Genomic DNA, 19991 nt, shown 5'->3' with positions numbered 1-19991 from the left:
CCCATTTGACTCTTTGAGCCATCCCCATCTAAAACTAACAAAAAAAAATGTAATGGCCTTTTACATGCATCATTAATTAACCTCTTTATCTCGTAGTGTAGGAAAATACATTTTAATTGGTAAAGCATCTTTTTTCTTTGTTTTTTCCGATTCAAAGCAGATTATTATAATAATACTCGCACGACGTAAACAATATAAAATTGATTGTGCGGGAAAACATCTTCTGAAATGACAAATGCTACTCACATGGAATAGTTTCGTTCTGGTTAAACATTTAATATTGTTCGTATCATTGATCATCTCGACATAACGACAAGTTACATAAGACTTGCATCTAAAACTAACAAAAAAAAATGTAATGGCCTTTTACATGCATCATTAATTAACCTCCTTATCTCGTAGTGTAGGAAAATACATTTTAATTGGTAAAGCATCTTTTTTCTTTGTTTTTCCGATTCAAAGCAGATTATTATAATAATACTCGCACGACGTAAACAATATAAAATTGATTATGCTGGAAAACATCTTCTAAAATGACAAATGCTACTCACATGGAATAGTTTTATTCTGGTTAAAAATTTAATATTGTTTGTATCACTGATTATCTCGACATAACGACAAGTTATATAAGACTTAGCATCATGTCGTTTGGACCCAAGAAAAGGTCTTCCTAGGCCCAAAGGCTAAGCCTTTCCTAGGCTCCGGCCTCCTAGGCACCGACCTCCTAGGCCCGAAGACTAAGTCTTTCCTAGGCTCCTGGGCTTCTAGGCTCCGGCCTCCTAACCCCTGACTTCCTAGGCTCCGGCCTCCCAAGCTCCGACCCATATCAATTCATTTGGATCCCCGAAACAGGTGACACGTGGCACTCCTACAATGCAAGACGTCACAAGGGACACGTGTCATCACCGGATTGGTTGACACTCTTCCAAAAGTACTATAAAAGAGGTACTTTCTTGTCAGAAAAAGGAGATTCAATCATTATTATACTATTCACTCACTCTGCTCAGATATTCTCTTGACACTAACTTGAGCGTCGGAGGAGGGTAGGCCGGTACCACACCGGTGCCCTTCCCGCTCACTTTTGTGTATTTGCGCAGGGTGCTTCAGATATTACGTTTTCACCACTATTCACTAGTCAGGCCCAGCTACTCGTTCATACCCCACTTCGACGTGGCATCCTTTCAGAAGGAGGTCAACGAGTCCATGTGGTTTGACTCGACGTTGAGTGCTCAACCATTTTTGAGCATCTTAAGCAGGAACAAGTATGTAGTCACTTGTCGTTCTGCTCGGACTTCTTTGTGTACAAAGTTCCCAACCAAGAAGTATCTTTTGCTCGGAAACTTGGGGGACTTCTGTTCGTATCACTGATCATCTCAACATAACGACAAGTCACATAAGACTTAACATCATGTCGTTTAGGCCTAAGCAAAGGTCTTCCTAGGCCCAAAGGCTAAGCCCTTGCTAGGCTCCTGGGCTCCTAGGCACCGACCTCCTAGGCCCAAAGACTAAGCCCTTCCTAGGCTCCGGCCTCCTAACCCCTGACCTCCTAGGCTCCGGTCTCCCAAGCTCCGACCCGTATCAACTCATTCGGATCCTCGAAACAGGTGACACGTGGCACTCCTACAATGCAAGACGTCACAAGGGACACGTGTCATCACCGGATTGGTTGACACTCTTCCAAAAGTACTATAAAAGAGGTACTTTCTTGTCAGAAAAAGGAGATTCAATCATTATTATACTATTCACTCACTCTTCTCAGATATTCTCTTGACACTAACTTGAGCGTCGGAGGAGGTTAGGCCGGTACCACACCGGTGCTCTTCCCGCTCACTTTTGTGTATTTGCGCAGAGTGCTTCGGATATTACGTTTTCACCACTATTCACTAGTCAAGCCCAGCTACCCGTTCCTACCCCACTTCGACGTGGCATCCTCTCAGTGGGAGGTTAACAGGTCTACATGGTTTGACTCGACGTTGAGTGCTCTACCATTTTTGAGCATCAACAAATACCAAAACCAAATGAACCAATAACTAATGCCGTTGTTCTTGTTTTATTTGGGGACATGCATATTTGACTACTACTTTGACCATCGCCAACATGTGCGGGGTTTATCCTTGTTTCATTACATGTTTGATATCCCAAGCACCAACGTTTTGTATGCATGCATATGTTTGCCTTCTTAACCTCATTGTGATTGTCATCCTTACATAATGCCTTATCATACAAATAAAAGAGAGATTATTTAGGTATATATGGCAGTATTTCATATATCTATATATCACTTTTGGACTCATTTATTAACGAGACACATATATTGCTACATTATTTGTGATCCACATTTGATATTGGAATCCCTAGCATTATTCTACTTTGTAACATGATTCTTGGTCCCCACATTTACCCTTATAAAAACTGCAACTAAACAACTCTTCATCCCTTTATCCATAACATTAACACAATGATCCATATCCAGCTGGATAGATAGAGGAAGGACTGTTTGGTTGCAGTTTCTTGCAAGGGTAAATGCAAAAAAAAGAAGATGAAATTATATACAAAAATTGAGTCAAGAATCAATATACAAAATAATAAAAACAAATAACCCACTCCTGACAAAAAACAAAAGCATAACCATAACCATAAAGAACACAAGTATCCAGACGATGTGGTGAGGTTTAAGTTGGATGATATTTGATTTAATTAACTGAGAAATCAAATTTAGACTAAAGAGAAGACAAAATATTTGTACAAGTGACACATATGTTCAACAACACATAAATTGTTTTTTTTTTTTTTTCTCTTAAGTTTGCAGGGGCACGGTCCCTCTTAGTCCCTTCTATGTTCCCCCAATCCAGGCATGCATCATTTCTCCTCCTCATTTGGTCCCTTCTTGTCTTCTTTCTTCTTCTCAGGCTTAAAACAGAAAAGAACCAATATAATCAGAAAATAATACGCATAATATCGTATTCAAAACTATTGGTATCACCAAAATATTAATCAGGTAACAGTGGCTATGTAAGCCAAAATGTTCATGTATATTTCAGGCAACCACATGGTGAAGGCAGAAAATGTTCATGTTATGATAGGGAATTCCTTGAAAGAAACACAAGCATGTAGTCAATTTTCAAGTAAGAATAAACCCAAAAGTTTGTATTTTTTTTCCTGAGTGCAAAAAGTGCTTGCCACAGTGATAGGGAAGACCTATTCAAAATAAATTTAGTACTCTTTAACCGAAAAAAAAATTAAAAATAAAAATAATTTTAGAACACTGCTAATGATGAGTTAAGGTTCAATAGCACATGAATAACTGCCAAATGCATACATTTCCAAATTCTATTTTCGCTCAGGTAACAAGTCAGCACAACACATAAAACTAGCACACACCGTTTCAGAAATTTTAGAATTTAAATAACAAAGTAGCCTAAGGCCTAGATAAGTTCAACATATGCTGTCTATCACTATTTTCTTCTACTCATAAACCCTACTCAAAGTTTGATAAACTCACCTCTGACTGGTTTTGCATGGAAGCAAGCAAATCTTTAACGGAAGGATCATTTGGGTCAACCCCTGGAAGCTGCAGAAACATTTAAAAATTATGTCGTTGAAGGCTAGAGGAGATACTTTTATGCTGCATTTCTCTTCTGAGGGAAGGAAAAGAGAATGTTGTAGACATACCGAGGCGAGGATGGAAGAGACAAAAGACTGGTCAGCCAACAATTTACTCATATCTTTCTGGCTATCAGAATCTTTTGCACCTTCCTGCACAGACAATTGAAGAGCTGCAAGCACCAAATATCAGGAATTTAAGCCAAATACTGGAATACATACTCAGAGAACAGTCAAAATTTGATATTGGTAACTTTCTGAATGACCAGGGGATACTATACTAATTAAATTTGCTAAAGTACTTCAATCGTCCATAACATGCTCAGAAGGGTTTCTGGAAATTATTAAGTGGTCAGAGCCAAATGATAAGCACTACGGTGCATTCACAACTCGTTTTGTGAGCAACACATCTTATCAATGGACAAAGCTTGCATAGCACCTTAATCTTCAATCCAAATCTAGTCCAATCGCTGAGAAATTGCCACAAAGGTTGTTGCTTATGCACCCCTACATAAATGAAGTATGGTTCAAATGAACATGAGAACTCACCTAGAGCCAGCTCTGGATCATCTCCAACTGCCTCAGACATATCTGTGTCTCGCGTATCATGACTGGAGGCAGGTTCATCCATTGACATTGCAAGGGCCTGCTGTAGCAGAGCATTCTCATCATCCTGTTGTCAATTTATGGTCAGTTTACATAGCACATATTGGTTTGTCTTTCATGCTAATGATAAAACACAGGGAAGAATTAAAGACAATTAAAAGAACCCAAGAAAAGGATGCATAAGAACTCATGGCTTCTAGAAAACCACATGTTCTATCAGGACAATAGAACATATTTATTTGTAATAATACACCCGCTTTCCCCCCCACCCTCCACACAAATCCTTTAAATAAAAAAAATTAAAAAAAGAAGCAGAAGAAAGTAAGGAATGACACCAACCATGAAATCATTACTCTTATTGCCAGCTTCAGAAGTTCCAACACTGGCACGCTCTGTCATAGTTGCATCTCGTGAGCTAGACTGCTCTTCACCTCCTTTTTCCTGCTTGGAAGCCTCCTCAGCAGCCTTTTTAGCGGCTGCTTCTTGTCTGGCTCTCTCCTCTTCCATTGAAACTCTAAGCGCAAGGGCAAGCTCAGGATCCAAGTTAGGATCTACACCAAAATCAAAACCAGAGACACCACCAGCTGCAGCAGCAGCTGCTGCTGCTGCAAAACCACTCCCACCTTCCCCATCCCCGGTGAAGATTGGTGTACTGCCACATGAGAAAGAGAAATGTAGCTTAAACAAAAAATTTCCAAGGCTAAATTTCACTAATGCCCCATGAACTGTACATGGTATTTCATATTAGCCTTTGAATTTCAAAATGTAACACTTAACCCCTACCTTAACAATCATGTTTTAGTTGGTTCAAATCCTAACTTTTGAACCAATTTGGCTATAACTAAGTGGTGATGGGCTACTCACATGACAACTTTTGTTAAAATAAATTACCAAAAGTTAAGATCTGGACCGACTACACTACTACACACACAATTTATTTATTTATTTATTTTTTGATGAAGATGCAACAAAATTGTCTCCTCATAAAGGTATAAAATTTAAAGATTTGGGTGCTAATATGAGACAAAAGTTAAAGCGCAAGGGAAACTAAGGAAGTAAAAGTTACCCAAATTTCTAATAATTCATACATCAAAAACAAAATTGAGGACGCAATCGAAACTGACCTTATAAGTACATCAGACAGAGCACTTGGACCAGATGGAACATGAACAATATGGCTTGTGTCATTATTGTTCACTGCAGCAAGAAGTGCTTCTAGCTTCTCTGTCTTCTCCTCATCTTCTTCACCAAAATTAACGATATCAAGGGCTACACTGTTCTTCTTTAACTTCCTTCCAATCATCTCCAAAAACTTTTTCTCATGTTTGACAGGACTGAAAACACATAAGTCGGAGTGATGAGTATGTAAGAACTAGAAAGTAATAAATGAAAAGACAAGCATGACTTGTAGTATTAACCTTCCAGAAAACACAATAATCCTTTGTTGTTGTTTCTTATTCTGCCGATGTTTAAGGGCCAACTGAGCCACCTGAATGCCAGCAGCCAGGTTCATCTCACCACCTATTTCTAAACCTAAATTTTCAAAAGGAGACAAAAATATGAATTAATGCACTATATGTACAACAAACAGGAGTGAATAACAATGGGAATGAGAACATAGTCAAGAATAGTTTAGTTGTACTTTCAGAATCACTAACTGATGCAGGAGCATCTCCTAGGTTCCAAGACTTATTATTTTTTTTTAGTAGCTTTTTAATTTTTATTTCCTAGCTGGATTTAGAGTCTAGTTTCCTTATTTCATTAGGTCTTTTAAGGTAATTTTACTTTATGTTTTCCTAGTTAGTTTAGGTTTATGCTTTTCCTAGTTATCTTAGGTTTATGTTTTCCCTATATAAGCTTAAGGCTTAGGTTGTAATAGATAGTTTTGGCATAATGTTATTCAGAGATTTCTGATTTGAGAGCTTCTTTTGGGTTCCTAAACCCTAGAACTCATCTATCTACGTTCCAACTTTGATTCTATAGCTTTATTCTTGCTCTTTTCTACTGTTATTGCTGGATTTTCCTTTCTACTATGGTTTTTGCCCTATTACTATAGCTGGACAACAGCCTATGCTTCTGTCCTGCATCAATTGGTATCAGAGCAAACCCTGGTTGCAAACCCTAGTTCTGCACTATTGGCTGGACGTGGTAGAGGCCGGGGACAAGGAAACCAAGCTCTACAAACAGAGATGGCAGAGATGTGGCGCATGATCGAAGATCTGTCAAGAGTGGTGGAAACGCTCCGACAACAGGAACGTGCGAAAGCCCATATGGAGATTCCGGAAGGCGGACGCAACCCCTCGGACATACCGGAAGGTAGTCTTGAGGATGAAAGTTTTGTGGAAGAAGTGGTCGGTTCTGATTATCCAGGTTCCGCTTATGATGGCGTTGAATCTGAAAATGGTGATAAGGTCTATGGTGATTCTCATGAGTCGGATAGTCCATTTGTTGAAACTTTGGATGACTTGAAAGATAATAGTTTCTTGAATTTAGATCTTCCTCCAATATTTGATAGTTGTCTAAAAGACAATTGTGAAATTTGTTATGATTTTTGTTTGGGGATTGAGAAAACTTTTGTCAAAAAATTTGGTGAGAGTAGAGAAAAAGTTGGATTCAAGGAAAAGGATCAATACAAATTAGAAGATAACATGGTACAAGAAATTCTTGAAGATATTGTTGAAGATCCCATAACTTTGATGTCACAAGGCCTTACAGAAGATATTACTTTTGAATATGTTGATTTTATTGGAGTTGATGCGATGAACTTCAAGATTGCAAAGAACCTGATTGATTTTGTAAATCAGATGAACATTAATGGGAAGAAATTATGCGCTGCAAGATTGATCATGGACAATAAAGCTAACTGTTCAAGAAGGATTAAATATTCCAAATATCTCTTTGTTTGGAAAGGAAGAAATCAATTTCAAGACAATAAGTTCAAGAAGAATTTATCTGGATTATCTGCAGAAGTTGTGAAGACTTACTCGCCGGAGTCGAGTTTTTCCCAACCCGGTGGAGTTGATGCAGGAGCATCTCCTAGGGTTCCAAGACTTATTATTTTTTTTTAGTAGCTTTTTAATTTTTATTTCCTAGCTGGATTTAGAGTCTAGTTTCCTTATTTCATTAGGTCATTTAAGGTAATTTTACTTTATGTTTTCCTAGTTAGTTTAGGTTTATGCTTTTCCTAGTTATCTTAGGTTTATGCTTTCCCTATATAAGCTTAAGGCTTAGGTTGTAATAGATAGTTTTGGCATAATGTTATTCAGAGATTTCTGACTTGAGAGCTTCTTTTGGGTTCCTAAACCCTAGAACTCATCTATCTACGTTCCAACTTTGATTCTATAGCTTTATTCTTGCTCTTTTCTACTGTTATTGCTGGATTTTCCTTTCTACTATGGTTTTTGCCCTATTACTATAGCTGGACAACAGCCTATGCTTCTGTCCTGCATCACTAACACCAAGAATTATGCCCACTCCCCCAAAGTTTTGCATTTATTTAGTTTCTTTCAGCTTATAAATTGGAAGGCGCTTCTCTTATTTGAAAATTCTTGAGCTGGAATGCTGGATACTAGAGCCACAATTCACAAACCTAAATGAAGACCAATAAAACATTTCAACTTCCATTACCTAAAATTATTATTTGTTTTTGTTAAGAGACTTAAATATAGGTTCTATGTTCTTAATTATTTCACTGGATAAAGTTCCATCACATCGAACAAGTCTCAAACTTCAATAACACTACAACTTGTGTGTTTTCTTGTGTGTGTGTGTGTTTGTGGAAATTTAAAGCCAAAGCAAGTAAAGAACTGACCATGCATGCATGCTAAAATCTTGCCAAGATCGCTAGTAGGAGTAACCAAAACGCGAACACCTTTTCCCGCCATGGTGAGAACTCCAACTGTATTCTCCGGATTAGACTGTAAACAAAAAACCCAAATGAATTCACTTTAAATTGCATATCAAAAGGAACTCTGACAATCATTATCTCAAACAACCAAAATCCAACCACAAACAGCTCTCTCTCTCTCTCTCTCTCTCTCTCTCTCTCTCTCTCTCTCTCTCTCTCTCTCTCTCTCTCTCTCTCAACGCACCCAGAACACAATCAATGAAACGCAAACCCCAAAAGTATATAATTCCAATGAAGCAAAGTTAAGTGGGAGATTATGGATAATCAAAGAATGCAAAAGTTATGCTAAGGTGAACCAGCTATGACAACCAAAGTCTTTTCCTTTCCTTTCGCGGACTTTCCCAGCAACCAAACAATGAATAACGGAAACAAATAAGAGTTAAAAATTAGAGATACCTGGGTTTTAGCTCCACAAATAAGATTGACGGCATCGGCCTGAGCTTGAAACCTCGAAGGAGAGTAATCACCGTTTCGCATCCATTCCGAATTATCAATGCAGATCATCGTTGCCTGCCGAGAAAAACAAAAGGAACAATTAAACACAAAATAACGGATCAAAAAACCCTAACTTCAGAAAATAATGAAGATTTTGGGGAATTTGAAATTAGGGTTTTTGAAAATTTTACCTCGAGCACCATAATTGGAGGTTGGGAATTGAAGAGAAGAAAGATCGAGAGAGACTGATATATGCTTCGTCACAAACAACTGAGAAAGAAAAAAGTTAAAAAACAAAGCTCTTTACTTTACTTGCATAGGAGGGCGCTGCTGCTAAGTGCTAAATTAGCTAATTATAAGTTGTGTTTGGCAATTTGGTCCTTTAAGGAAATCAGCTGCGATCGGGATCACTGAGTTAACCTGCTACCACCAATGAATTGCTGCCGCGTAAGCTTTGAGTCCTTGGTCCGGCCCAAAGAGACTTGCAGTTATTGAAAGTGGGCATTGACCGCAAGCCCAACAGGAAGTTAGACCCAAGCCCAGTTATCTCCTGTCATATACTTAGTTGGGCCTATCCAAATATAATTGGACTAGGACCAACAACGGTGAAAGTACAAGTAAAATTTGTATAGGAAAATTTTATCTCATTAGACTATGAATCTAAATCATTAACTAAGTTAATTTTTGACTGAATAAATTTACCATATCACGAATACCAATTTATATTAGGATTTGAATTCTCTGTTTTTCATGTAGAATCTGAATTTGAATCTTTATATAATAGTGTTTTACTTATCATACAAGAAGTATCACATACAAGACGCCAAAAAAAGAAAGGCATCACATATAATACAATGTACAACGTAATGGAAGTGGCTTGTTATACATAAAAATCATTGTGATGGCATTACAAGTTGGAATAGGATTGAAATTTGATCCACCGTTGATGGATTAATATTGCTTACTACTCAAGAAATCATGTAGAAAAATGACAGTTTTTGTTGTGGATTCAAGATATGTTTCAAAAGGTTTGAGTTTCTCACGGGTCCACAATATATGGTTTACCTAATATGTGTAGTTTGTGGTGGATTTCATGTATATGGAGTCTACTTTAAGATTTTGTACTCGATGAGCAAGTGCATTGAAGGATTTTCTCCCTAACCTGTTGGTGCCAAATTTCTCTCAAGAAGAATATTTGACAACATTGATTATTTATGACGATTTTGAGAAGTGGGACTTCATCTTCGATCGCCAACAATGAGAGCGGAGAGGGTTGTACCTACAAAAACTCTCCAATGCCTAAGTCAACAAGAGTTCAAAATTGGTACACGTGTAATTCAGAGTGATTACATCCTTTGAAATGATGTGATCTTCAGTATTTATAGAGTTGTGGAGTCTGATGCTCCAAGCTTCGGTTGTTCTATACTTCTATGTTCTCTCATTGCTGCATAATCTTCCATTTGGGTAGTGCAAGATGGTAATGGGGAGTGGTGACGTGGTGCTCCTATTTTATAGGAGTTTGATGAGAAGAACTTACATGTCCCTGTGATAGGGACGGGTGGTATCACAGAGATAGAGATATAGAGAGAAAGAGAGAAAGAGAGAGCCAATGAAAGAGAGGGGATGTCAGGTGGTCTCTTAAGGGGGAATAGGTAAGTTATTTTCGAGTTTGATAATGTTTGGCAATTGTGGGCTTTGTCTTCGTCAAGATATCCCTGACTCTCTTCAAGGCCTAACTTTCTTGACATGGGGCGGATTGAGCCTAATTTTCATAGTATGGATGTTTTAGGCCCATACCCAAATCCAAATAATGCTAAATGTGTATTAGAAGGGATTTTTCACCCCCACGTAACCCAAAACTTGTCAGGATGGTACTAGCAGTTGATCTTGATATGCTTCAACTACTGGGCAAGATGGCTACACATCACAATTTCAACTGAAAAGAGACCTCTTCATATTGGAAGGAGGAGTCAGGATACTATTTAATTATTTATCCTAGTCTATTGTGAGTATGTGTTTCAAATCCTTAGTATTTAAGACAGTGTACTAACCAAATGCAACATGTAAATTTTATTCTAAACTCAGTGTATACAAGCACTTACTCTCTCAGACCAAGGAACAAAAAGAAAATACAATCAGTTGCTCTCTAGTACTCTCTATTGATACTCCAAGAAAAGCTTAAGGTGGTGGATGGACACACAAGTCACCTCTTTTCATCAATACTATCATCATCATCATGGTAATCATCCTTGCCGCCTTCACTGTAAATGTCATAAAGCTGAATAGAAGAGAGTGGAGATTCAAACTTCTCATCACTTTGGTGACTTTGATCCTCCTGCACATTGGTCTGTAGATGTGGGAAAGATGTATTTTGGATCCTGAAGGAGCTTCTCTCAATGCTGTTTGAGGAAGAACTATCATCTTTGCGCATGTCATCCACAGAATCTGAGGATCTTGTCGATGTTTCACTCAGGAGTGCGGTAGTGGCTGAAGTACTCTGTCTGGCCTTCACTCTCCTTTTCCATCCAGATAGTGATTCTCTTACATTTTTGGAAATTACAGATTTCTTGAACCTCGAACCCATCTGCATCCACATAACCAGTGTGGGAAAAAGGACTAGGATTAAAATAGGGCATGAGTTCGTTCACATCCAAATGTAGTAAACTAAGGGAAAAAAAAAAAAAAGAAGAAGCAGAACCTGTGTGATGATAACATAGAGTGGGAATGTAATAAAGCTACACCAGAACTGGGAGGCAACCCTGCAGTGATGAATAAGTCATGACAGTTTATATCTTTGATATTGTACCACATTTTTGACATCGGATAATGGAAAATACCCGAATGTTAAGCGGATCACAAGGAAAGTATGGTTGTCCATGAAACATGAAGGTTCCTTAATTTCCCACTGGAAACAAAAAGTTGAAATAAGCATCATAAGTACCTAGTAAAGGTTAACTATTTAAAAAATGTGGAAACAGTTCTTTTATGCAGGCATTTATTTAATTTTTTCTCAACAAGTGATTAGGTTCATACCAGGGACCAGATAAAAGTTGCCATCTCTAAAGCATTCTGAACAAGAAATGCTAATTAGAGATAAGGGGAGTTGAAAGAGATCATTTTAAAATTAAAAATTGAAAAATGGATGTTAGTATGTTACTGATGCACTCGCCTGGAAGGATATCAGTTGTATCAAACGCAAAAGAAGCCAGGGCTTCTTAAACCAAAAGAGCTCATCCCTTAGATGAAACTGACGATTTTCCATAGATGGACATTCATCATGGATTTCAACAGCCAACTTTACCACCACTCGATGCAGTTTAGTACCGATAAGCAGGATCAACTGATGTGCAAGTCAAGAAAGGATGAAAGGATAAAAAATTATATTGTGTTACTTTGAAAGACGATGAACTTCGAGAAGCTTAAGGAGATGAAACATGGATGACTTACAATAGCTGGAAGGAAGGAAAGCCAGAAGTAAATTTCGCTTCCTGAAATGTTAGCAACACAGATAATGCTGTAAGATTAACTTCACAATTACTAAAAGATAGAAACTTTTCAGGGAATGTTCACTACATTAATATTATTCAATGTTGTTATCTTCATGCTACTATATACTACTTTACTAAACATCCATCAGCATGAAAAAGGCTATACATAATATGGCTGCTATCATAACAAGGTCAATAAATTACAGTCACAGCAGCATCCCTTTTGGTCAAGGACTGAAGTGATACTATATTAGCATTGTGGTGATATAGCTTTCATCATGACGAATGTATACGTCCAAATGAATCCATTCAATTTTACTGTGATGTCCAAACAAGCTCAAAATAAATGCATTTGATTTCCATAGAACTTCATTGAATTGGTCTTTGTTAACAACAATTTTAAGGTGGTTCACTCAAATCATAGGCTTAGAACATCTTGACAGCTCAATCAATAAGTTAAATTTGGGAGTTAACTGTTATCCTTTGAGACTATATTTAAGCACTTGTATAAGCTTTTCAGAACTAACAGAAACTTACCATGAAAGTCAAGAATAAGGCAACATATGGCGTATATCCAAAGAGGCAAACTGCAAAAGAAGCCCAAAAATTGTTATCATATTGATTATCTGTAGAAAAACCCCAAGATTCACTAAAATCTCTGTTGAAATGAAGAGAACTAGAAGAATCCAAGAAGATCGAAGAGTAAAAGTAATACCTGATACCAACAATATCGCAAAATTCTTCCTCCATGCTCCGAATCATATAATTATGGAAATCATATGACAAAGGAAGTTCATGAGTCTACATTAAGGAGGGGGAAACACAGCAGAGTCAGGAATGCAAAGCTAGTCCCAGGATCTTTACTGCCACATTCTTTTGCACTGTGAATTGACTAAATAAGATGGAAACAAATAAGAACATAAAGCAAACTATGGTTTGAGGACATGACATTTTGCTAAAACATATTTAATCATACAAAAGTGAAGGAGTATGATAAGCTATCAGGTGCTATCATTGAGGTCATTCTCCAGCATTAGCTCACCAAGTGAAGGATTATGCAGATAAGAATATAACTACCATATATACTAAAGAAGGATGAAAAATAGATCTCCTTGAAAAGCTAGAATCGTACAAAGAGAGAAAAAGGAGATGCATGTGTAGTGGAACTTCCGTTTAGACTAGAAAAAACATACAGTGATGAAGCCGAAGCGCAAAGCCATGTAATCAGAGTGGTTTATAGAACTCCAGAACTGGCGAGTGAAACAAAGCTGCAAATTGTGGTACACAAAGTTTATGGTAAAAGTTAGACTAAAATCATTGCAGCAGATAAAGCAACTCTTTGAGAGATACAAGTACTAAGAAAGTGCAGTTAACATAGGACCAATAAATTGTGTAAATAGCTGAACAGAATGACATTAATTAAATTGATTGTTGTAATACATCTAAATGAAGGGCTGGTTAGCTAGTTTTCAGCAATATTGTAGCATCTATCAAGATTGTGATACAAGTGTGGACGGAAGAGCTATAGAGGTTTAAAAATTATCAAATGTGCAACCTCAGGCCCTTATCTTCCCTTTCTTTCAGTAAATTAGTTGTCCTCATTGACAGATGAATTCATGATGCTGAAAATTGATTTTAGCATTTAGAGCTAACCAGAAGAGGTACAAGCTAGTTCTACATTGGCTTATTCCTCTGAATTAGATGTGACTAAATTATGTTGGTATTTGTCTATTGTAGAAATATTGAAAGCACATAATTAAAGAGGCATTTTTCGGTCAAGATGATGAAACAGAATCACCATCTAGCATGTAAACTAGGGAAAGGTGCAAGATTTAGAGCATAATTATTGCTAAAAAAAGAGACAGAGGATGTGAGCATACCAGCCAAACAAGAACTCTGTGCTGGCTCCATGGATGGGACGTGTGGTGAAAAATGAAGGTAGACAATCTCCTCATTCTTTTAGTCTCTGATTTAGCTTGTGTGGTATCTGGATACAGGAAATTGAAATTACAGACATGCAGGAGATCAATAATTTGCAAGGCATCCAAAGTAACATCTGGTAAACAATTGATGGACAATTCAGAAATCAATACCAACAGTTTTTCACCTTGTAAGGTCTGAATTGCCAAAGCTTTGGCTTCATTTTCCCATGCTCTCCAGCTATAAATCTGCATTAACTAAAATAGCGCACTTAGTTTTCTATAAATAGGACCCCATGCAGGAAGCATTAGAGACTTCGTTTGATGATGAGATATATTTACCTTAATCAAGGCCAGGACAATGGCAGCAAAGTTGTAGAAAACATGGGTCATCCCAAGCACAAATATTAAACGATGAAGCTGTTCAAGACTTTCATAGGAAGCAAAAGATTCATGACCCTGATGAACATATAAAAAAATATGAAACAACCTTTCAGATTCATTGACCGTATATCAATGGAAATAATCACATAGTTTCTTCATAATCTCTTATTATTACCGGTTCCAATTTCCTTTTTTGAAAAGAGGTTATTATTTTGTTATATGGACCTTGCAACTATGCTTTCTATTGAGGCCATCAGAATCATAATTGTATCAACAAAATTCCCAAAGCAAAAGAAAATTGTATTCAATAATCAAGACTTATTATTGGAATTAGCAGATGCTTTCACTAGAGAAAAAACTACAGGCTAATGCATGATGAATGCATCAATAATAGCTCATTTTCCATCAAAGCATGAGCAAGTAAAACTACCTTAGGACAATATTCATGAAACTCAGCATCCACTTGCACTCTGGAAACTGACTTGTTCAAATAATCCAGACTAGAAACAAGTATATGTTCTACTGAATGGAAGTCCTTCTCCAATGCACATGGAACCAATCGGGTGCTCAAGCCCGTGGATTTAACACAAATCTTGGCCACAAAAATAATCCAGTGACCCATCAGCAACGACATGAGCCCAAAAAGCATGAGCTCTGCTTGAAGAATATGAACAGCCAAATGATGAAATCCTAAGAACAATTATTAAGCAAATGAAACAAAACATACATATCCGGAAACCCAATATTTCCTCACCTTCTTTGATCTTCTCCAGAGCAGCAAGTAGAGACTTCATTTTAGTCTTACCTAGCCACTATCAGAAAAGAAGAGGCATATCAATCAAAATCCAAGATTCAATAAACCAATTAATATAAGAGGAATGCAAACACCAAAACAGTGTCAAACATTCAAGCTTTTTTTTTTTATTTTTTTTTTTTATCAAAGGATATTGGGAAAAAGGGAATTCGAACTCGAAAACTCGGTGTAAAGAGGCATATCAATAAAAATTCAAGGTTCAATATACCAATTAACATAAGAGGAATGCAAAACACCAAAACAAGTCAAACATTCAAGATTTTCTTTATCAGATGATATTGGGAAGAATGGAGTTCGAACTTGCACTTTGAGTGTAAGGCTAAATACTCTTAACCACTAGAACTACAAGACTCGACAAACTGACTGACACTAATTACTTGTACCTTTCCAAACCGTTGCAAAGAGACATGAAAGAAGAACCCAAGAGCAACTATGACAGTGATAACAATAGCAACCGTCCATGTGGGGGTTTCAGCCAAGGATCGACCTTTCCTCTCCTCCATTTTTCTCTAATAGACTAATACATACAAACCCAGAAGGGCCAGAAGCCCTTGAACAAGTTCTGCTTCTTCTGTTGCTGTCTGATGCATCAGAACATCCACATTAAGAGAATTATGACCCGGTTGTTGACTTTGGCTGATTCTGAGGTGTAGAGCTCATTGCAAACCATTAATGGCTCCTATTGACAAAAACTTCCCTATTTAGATGGTGGGTTTTTCTGAGCGCCCAAAAACTGAGACCCTATCACCCTAGTACCCTACCAGCAGAAAATTTAAGGAACATGCATGGATGGCCCTGAAATGGGTCCCACTAACTGACATGTTTTTTTTAATATTTCTTTTGACTGGCAGTATCTCTGGGAAATTGAACGTGTCTCTCTGTCTTTCATGTTGAACTTTTCTATCGTGCAAAGATGAATTGACTAAGCCTAATGTGTATACCAGTAGCATATTATCTTAATTAATTTCAACCATTAATAACATAAGGTCTTGATTCCGAGACAAAATAAGATAAGAGGATAATATCTGATATTTAAATCTTTCTCAAAAAATTAAAATATATATCTAATATTTAAATATGAAAAAGATATAGACGGAATCATAACTATATAAAATAGGACCCTAATGAAAATGCATGCATTTGTTTCCTAAACTATGAGAATGGTGAGAAAATATTTTTAGTGGTAATAATTTGATTCTTATCCTCTCCGACCTCTCCTCCCCATAATTGAAAATATATAGGATATATATATATATTAATATATATAACATATAACCTAAGGAGTACATATAGCCACAATAAGTTAGTTGATAATAGATAAAGAGATAATTAAACTTAAGTTCTTTCGAAAAACAATTTTTAGATGGACTCCGGGAATATTTTAAAATTTATAAAAAAATTATTTTAAAATATTAATAATTTATAAGAAAATCATTTTAATTAATAATAAAGTTCTTTTAATTTATAAGAAAATTCTTTTAATTTATAATAAAGTCATTTCCTGATTTAAAGGGTATTTACCCATATTTGAAAGGTATTTCCCTTCCTAGGATGTAAAGTGAGTTTTGTAGAGACTGCATGTTAGGTTTTAACTCTGAGATTTTGGACCGAGCCCAAAATTTTGGAGTTAAAACCTAACAAAAGCAGTCAAAGAAACAAAATAAAATGACTTAATTAAAAACTTTAAATTAATACCGGTTTTAGTCTAAGAAAGACTCATAAAATTGACTAAACTCTCTCTAGATAGAATAATGAGTTAAAATTAGAATGGGCTTAATCATTAGAATCAAATCTTCCTTCCAATTTGATGTTAACATGTCATTTTTTAAAAAAATAAACGAAGAAGAAATTGTTGTGACAAATTTTGGATCATAATGAGTTAATAATATCTGTACACTGGGACTACTGGTGGTGGAGCAGAATGCTTATTGTTATGGATGTGGGTTGTTTTCATGGATCCTATTAAAAGCCCCATTGAGGTAGTCTAGGTAGTAGTTAGGTTGGATGACAATAATGAATGGAAGTGGCCAAAACTCGCAAATATTCACCTACCCTTCCAAACCCACTTAATTAAATCGATCGTGGGCTGGTTCATTTAATTAAAAATACACATCAATCATTGGTACATATATGGGCTGCAAGGTTAGCTTATACTTTAATTACTTTTTTAAGAATGTTAGGATCGATCCAATGTAATATAAATTCTTGCCAAACAATCTAATAACTTGAAATATTATGTTGTTATGACTATAAATTATTGATGAGGTTAATTCTCACTTGAATGCATAGTTCAAATTCACTGTTTAATAAGATAATATTATCACATATATATATAATATGAATCATTTGATTGGTTCGGTTTTGATTATTATTTTGAATTTAAAGGTCGGAAGGACGAGAGTTGAACTCTGACATTAGGTGCAGAGTTAGTGCTTTACTAGCTATATTAATTTGTAAAAGTGGCAATAACCGTGACTTTATTTCCCCATCTTCATGCTTGGGAAGTGTTACATTCATCTTAAATAAAACGATCAAGGTATATACTTTGATTGCTAATCAAGGCATATACTAGATATACATAGAACAGCGCAAATTATATCTGTTGCTTGCTATGTAACAAATTAGAGCTCATCTTCTGGCTTAATAACAGGAAAATGATTCTCTACCCAAGCGAGATAACCTCCTCCCATGTTGCTCACATCCTTGAAACCCTGTCATTTACAAGCTTCTTAAAATTTGGGGAAAAAGAAAGAACAGAAATGAACATATATAGCCACATATGCTTTCTTGATTGCTTTCTTCAACTTGGCTTGAAATATATATTTAGTCCAAGAACTTGAAAACTTTGGTGAAATATACTTACAGCATTCAGAAGATCAGCAGCTGCAGATAGGGATCTGACCCCACTTTGACAACCCTGTAAAGAAAATATCACAGTGAATACCAGAAGGTTATGTTTTTCATTTTTTTAATAATTCTTGCAGGGTTTGAATTAATGAAACGAACCATAATCTCAATCATTATAGGTATGAACTCACAAGTGCAAACACATCCATATTCTAACTAATTCGTGTTTAACTACTACATGTAATTTGCGAGTGATTGTCTCAAGAAATTACCTTTGTTACAAATTAAATAAGCATTTGCCAGTATCATTCTTGACACTGATATAGTTTAATGCAAAAACTACTATATATAACACATGAAAGTAGACATTAGACAAGTTACCACAACAAGATGGTCCTCCTTGTTGCATGCAGATGAAACCTCTTTCAAAAATTGGGGGTTTTTCACCCTACCTGAAGGCCAAAATTGCATGACATTTCATTAATTTCCAGGTAAATAGAAATTTAACAATTGACAAAAACGAAAAAAGAAAAGACTAACAACAAGGATAGAGGTTACAGCCATGAGCCACCTTCAGGTGTATTGAACATGTAAGGAATGTTGAAAATCTTTTCTGCAGCCACATGCCCTTTCTTGTACTCCTCCACCGTCCTATCACAAATAGCATTAATTTGACTAATTTGTTCTTCTAATGACAATAAAACCCAGGATTAGAAACAAACCCACAAGTTTTTCCCAACTCAAAGTTAAAAAAAATATATATATATATATATGGAAAAGAGAGCCCTTTACGTACCTAACATCCATATACCCATAGCCAGCCCTGATCAGATCCTTGGCTGCTTGAACATCAATGGTGACAACCTCAGCTCCAGAGCTACAAGATAGCAGAAGAAACAGAACAACAAACCCAAACCAAGAAACAACCATTTCAAAATATGCAATGAGGAACCCTAGAAACCAATTTGGAATTGGATTTAGAAAAGTCACCTTCCAGTGGAACCCATGAAGAAGAATTGCTGTTATATATATAGAGAGCTTGGTGTCTAAGATCTGGTGGCTGTTTGGTTGGTTTTCCTGGAAAAACCAGCTGCGGATAGAAAATGTGAGCTGAAGATTCTTACTGCTGCTGCAGCTGTTTCGTGGAGTACTTGTTTAGTGGTTCATTTTTCTGTGGGGAAGAGTGCTTTATAGATGTGGAGCTAAGGATAATGTACAGTTCCAGTCATCTGGGGCCAGCAAACATCATGCCACGTAAGGGTGAGAGCCCACCTTTGATGGGAAATAAACCAAACTCGGTAAACAGAAATGTTATTTGCATGAATCATAATTGTTTAACGACCATAACAAAAAAAAAAAAAAAAAAAAAAAGGAATCATAATTGTTAATTTATTGCTAGAGACATACTTGCATTATTAGCCTTGTATTTCATTTATACCCTTTATAATTTGCTGAATTGGAATCGTAGATACCAAATGTAGTATATTTACATCTTTCAAGCAATGAGAAATGAGAATTCAGGATGATTTGAGAAATAAGTGTTCTTTTTTGTAAGAAAATTCTTTCCTTAACATGTTTTCATGCATGCATATGAAAATCATCCCTCAAATAAAAGATTTTGGTCAAAATGTGAGATTACAAAATCTTTGCAGTAAAATTGTTTAAACATAATGCTAAAAATACATAAAATTTATATTTGAACGAGATAAAAATACATAAATTTTGAAAGATTCATTGAATCTAGTCATTATATAGTAAAACATTGTATTGCATAGGGAAAGTTTTTTAAAAATGACATATTTTGGAGTCAATCCTAGTTTAGGACACGCGTTTGAGTTTGTGTTAGTGTATAACACATATTTAAGATTTGTATTATTGTAGAACAATTCGTCAACTCCGTTAAGAATTCCGTTAAAATGAGGAATAATTTAATCATTTCATATTTTAAAAACAAATAAAGATTAAAAAAAAAAGTTACTACTAAAAAA

General features: G+C 36.2%; 3 protein-coding genes across 4 annotated transcripts; all 3 read right to left on the bottom strand.

Moving 5' to 3' along the window:
* Positions 1 to 2607: 2607 nt before the first annotated feature.
* On the bottom strand, positions 2608 to 8879 carry LOC147284821 (26S proteasome non-ATPase regulatory subunit 4 homolog). Its single transcript, XM_086243152.1, has 10 exons — positions 8743 to 8879; positions 8513 to 8626; positions 8021 to 8126; positions 5628 to 5742; positions 5334 to 5543; positions 4549 to 4861; positions 4153 to 4276; positions 3673 to 3776; positions 3503 to 3571; positions 2608 to 2910 (listed from the first exon to the last, which is right to left on the bottom strand). Exons 1-10 carry the CDS (start codon positions 8752 to 8754, stop codon positions 2860 to 2862), a joined length of 1218 nt encoding a protein of 405 aa, XP_086099278.1. The 5' UTR covers positions 8755 to 8879; the 3' UTR covers positions 2608 to 2859.
* A 1719-nt stretch (positions 8880 to 10598) lies between these two features.
* Positions 10599 to 15915, bottom strand: LOC147284820 (MLO-like protein 4). 2 transcript variants are annotated; one of them, XM_086243150.1, is made up of 15 exons: positions 15540 to 15915; positions 15097 to 15154; positions 14773 to 14996; positions 14301 to 14417; positions 14147 to 14216; positions 13920 to 14026; positions 13233 to 13307; positions 12755 to 12840; positions 12577 to 12626; positions 11999 to 12039; positions 11721 to 11891; positions 11585 to 11620; positions 11389 to 11456; positions 11250 to 11310; positions 10599 to 11135 (listed from the first exon to the last, which is right to left on the bottom strand). In XM_086243150.1, exons 1-15 carry the CDS (start codon positions 15657 to 15659, stop codon positions 10755 to 10757), a joined length of 1665 nt encoding a protein of 554 aa, XP_086099276.1. In that variant the 5' UTR covers positions 15660 to 15915; the 3' UTR covers positions 10599 to 10754. The 2 variants fall into 2 exon arrangements, with proteins under 2 accessions (XP_086099276.1, XP_086099277.1); XM_086243151.1 differs by having other exon boundaries at positions 14147 to 14207; positions 15540 to 15911.
* A 1691-nt stretch (positions 15916 to 17606) lies between these two features.
* On the bottom strand, positions 17607 to 19176 carry STR18 (sulfurtransferase 18). The gene is made up of 6 exons (XM_086243628.1): positions 18994 to 19176; positions 18800 to 18880; positions 18575 to 18654; positions 18385 to 18455; positions 18020 to 18073; positions 17607 to 17867 (listed from the first exon to the last, which is right to left on the bottom strand). Exons 1-6 carry the CDS (start codon positions 19008 to 19010, stop codon positions 17778 to 17780), a joined length of 393 nt encoding a protein of 130 aa, XP_086099754.1. The 5' UTR covers positions 19011 to 19176; the 3' UTR covers positions 17607 to 17777.
* Between the last annotated feature and the right edge of the window lie 815 nt (positions 19177 to 19991).

The sequence above is a fragment of the Dryas octopetala genome, chromosome 5, assembly GCF_963921425.1.
Source record: "Dryas octopetala chromosome 5, drDryOcto1.1, whole genome shotgun sequence".
Lineage (NCBI taxonomy): Eukaryota > Viridiplantae > Streptophyta > Magnoliopsida > Rosales > Rosaceae > Dryas > Dryas octopetala.
The sequence above is the reverse complement of the archived record's forward strand: the minus strand, read 5'-3'. Positions and strand labels throughout refer to the sequence as shown.

Coding starts and splice junctions, on each gene's coding strand:
- LOC147284821 (XM_086243152.1), bottom strand. Junction 4,277..4,548: donor ATAAGAGTAATGATTTCATG/GTTGGTGTCATT, acceptor AATTGACAACAG/GATGATGAGAATGCTCTGCT. Junction 3,777..4,152: donor TGATCCAGAGCTGGCTCTAG/GTGAGTTCTCAT, acceptor TGGTGCTTGCAG/CTCTTCAATTGTCTGTGCAG.
- LOC147284820 (XM_086243150.1), bottom strand. CDS start 15,659: ATGGAGGAGAGGAAAGGTCGATCCTTGGCTGAAACCCCCACATGGACG. Junction 13,308..13,919: donor ACAGAGTTCTTGTTTGGCTG/GTATGCTCACAT, acceptor CACAATTTGCAG/CTTTGTTTCACTCGCCAGTT. Junction 11,457..11,584: donor CAACTTTTATCTGGTCCCTG/GTATGAACCTAA, acceptor TTTTGTTTCCAG/TGGGAAATTAAGGAACCTTC.
- STR18 (XM_086243628.1), bottom strand. Junction 18,655..18,799: donor TATGGGTATATGGATGTTAG/GTACGTAAAGGG, acceptor TATTTGTGATAG/GACGGTGGAGGAGTACAAGA. Junction 18,074..18,384: donor AGGAGGACCATCTTGTTGTG/GTAACTTGTCTA, acceptor TTTTCTTTACAG/GGTTGTCAAAGTGGGGTCAG.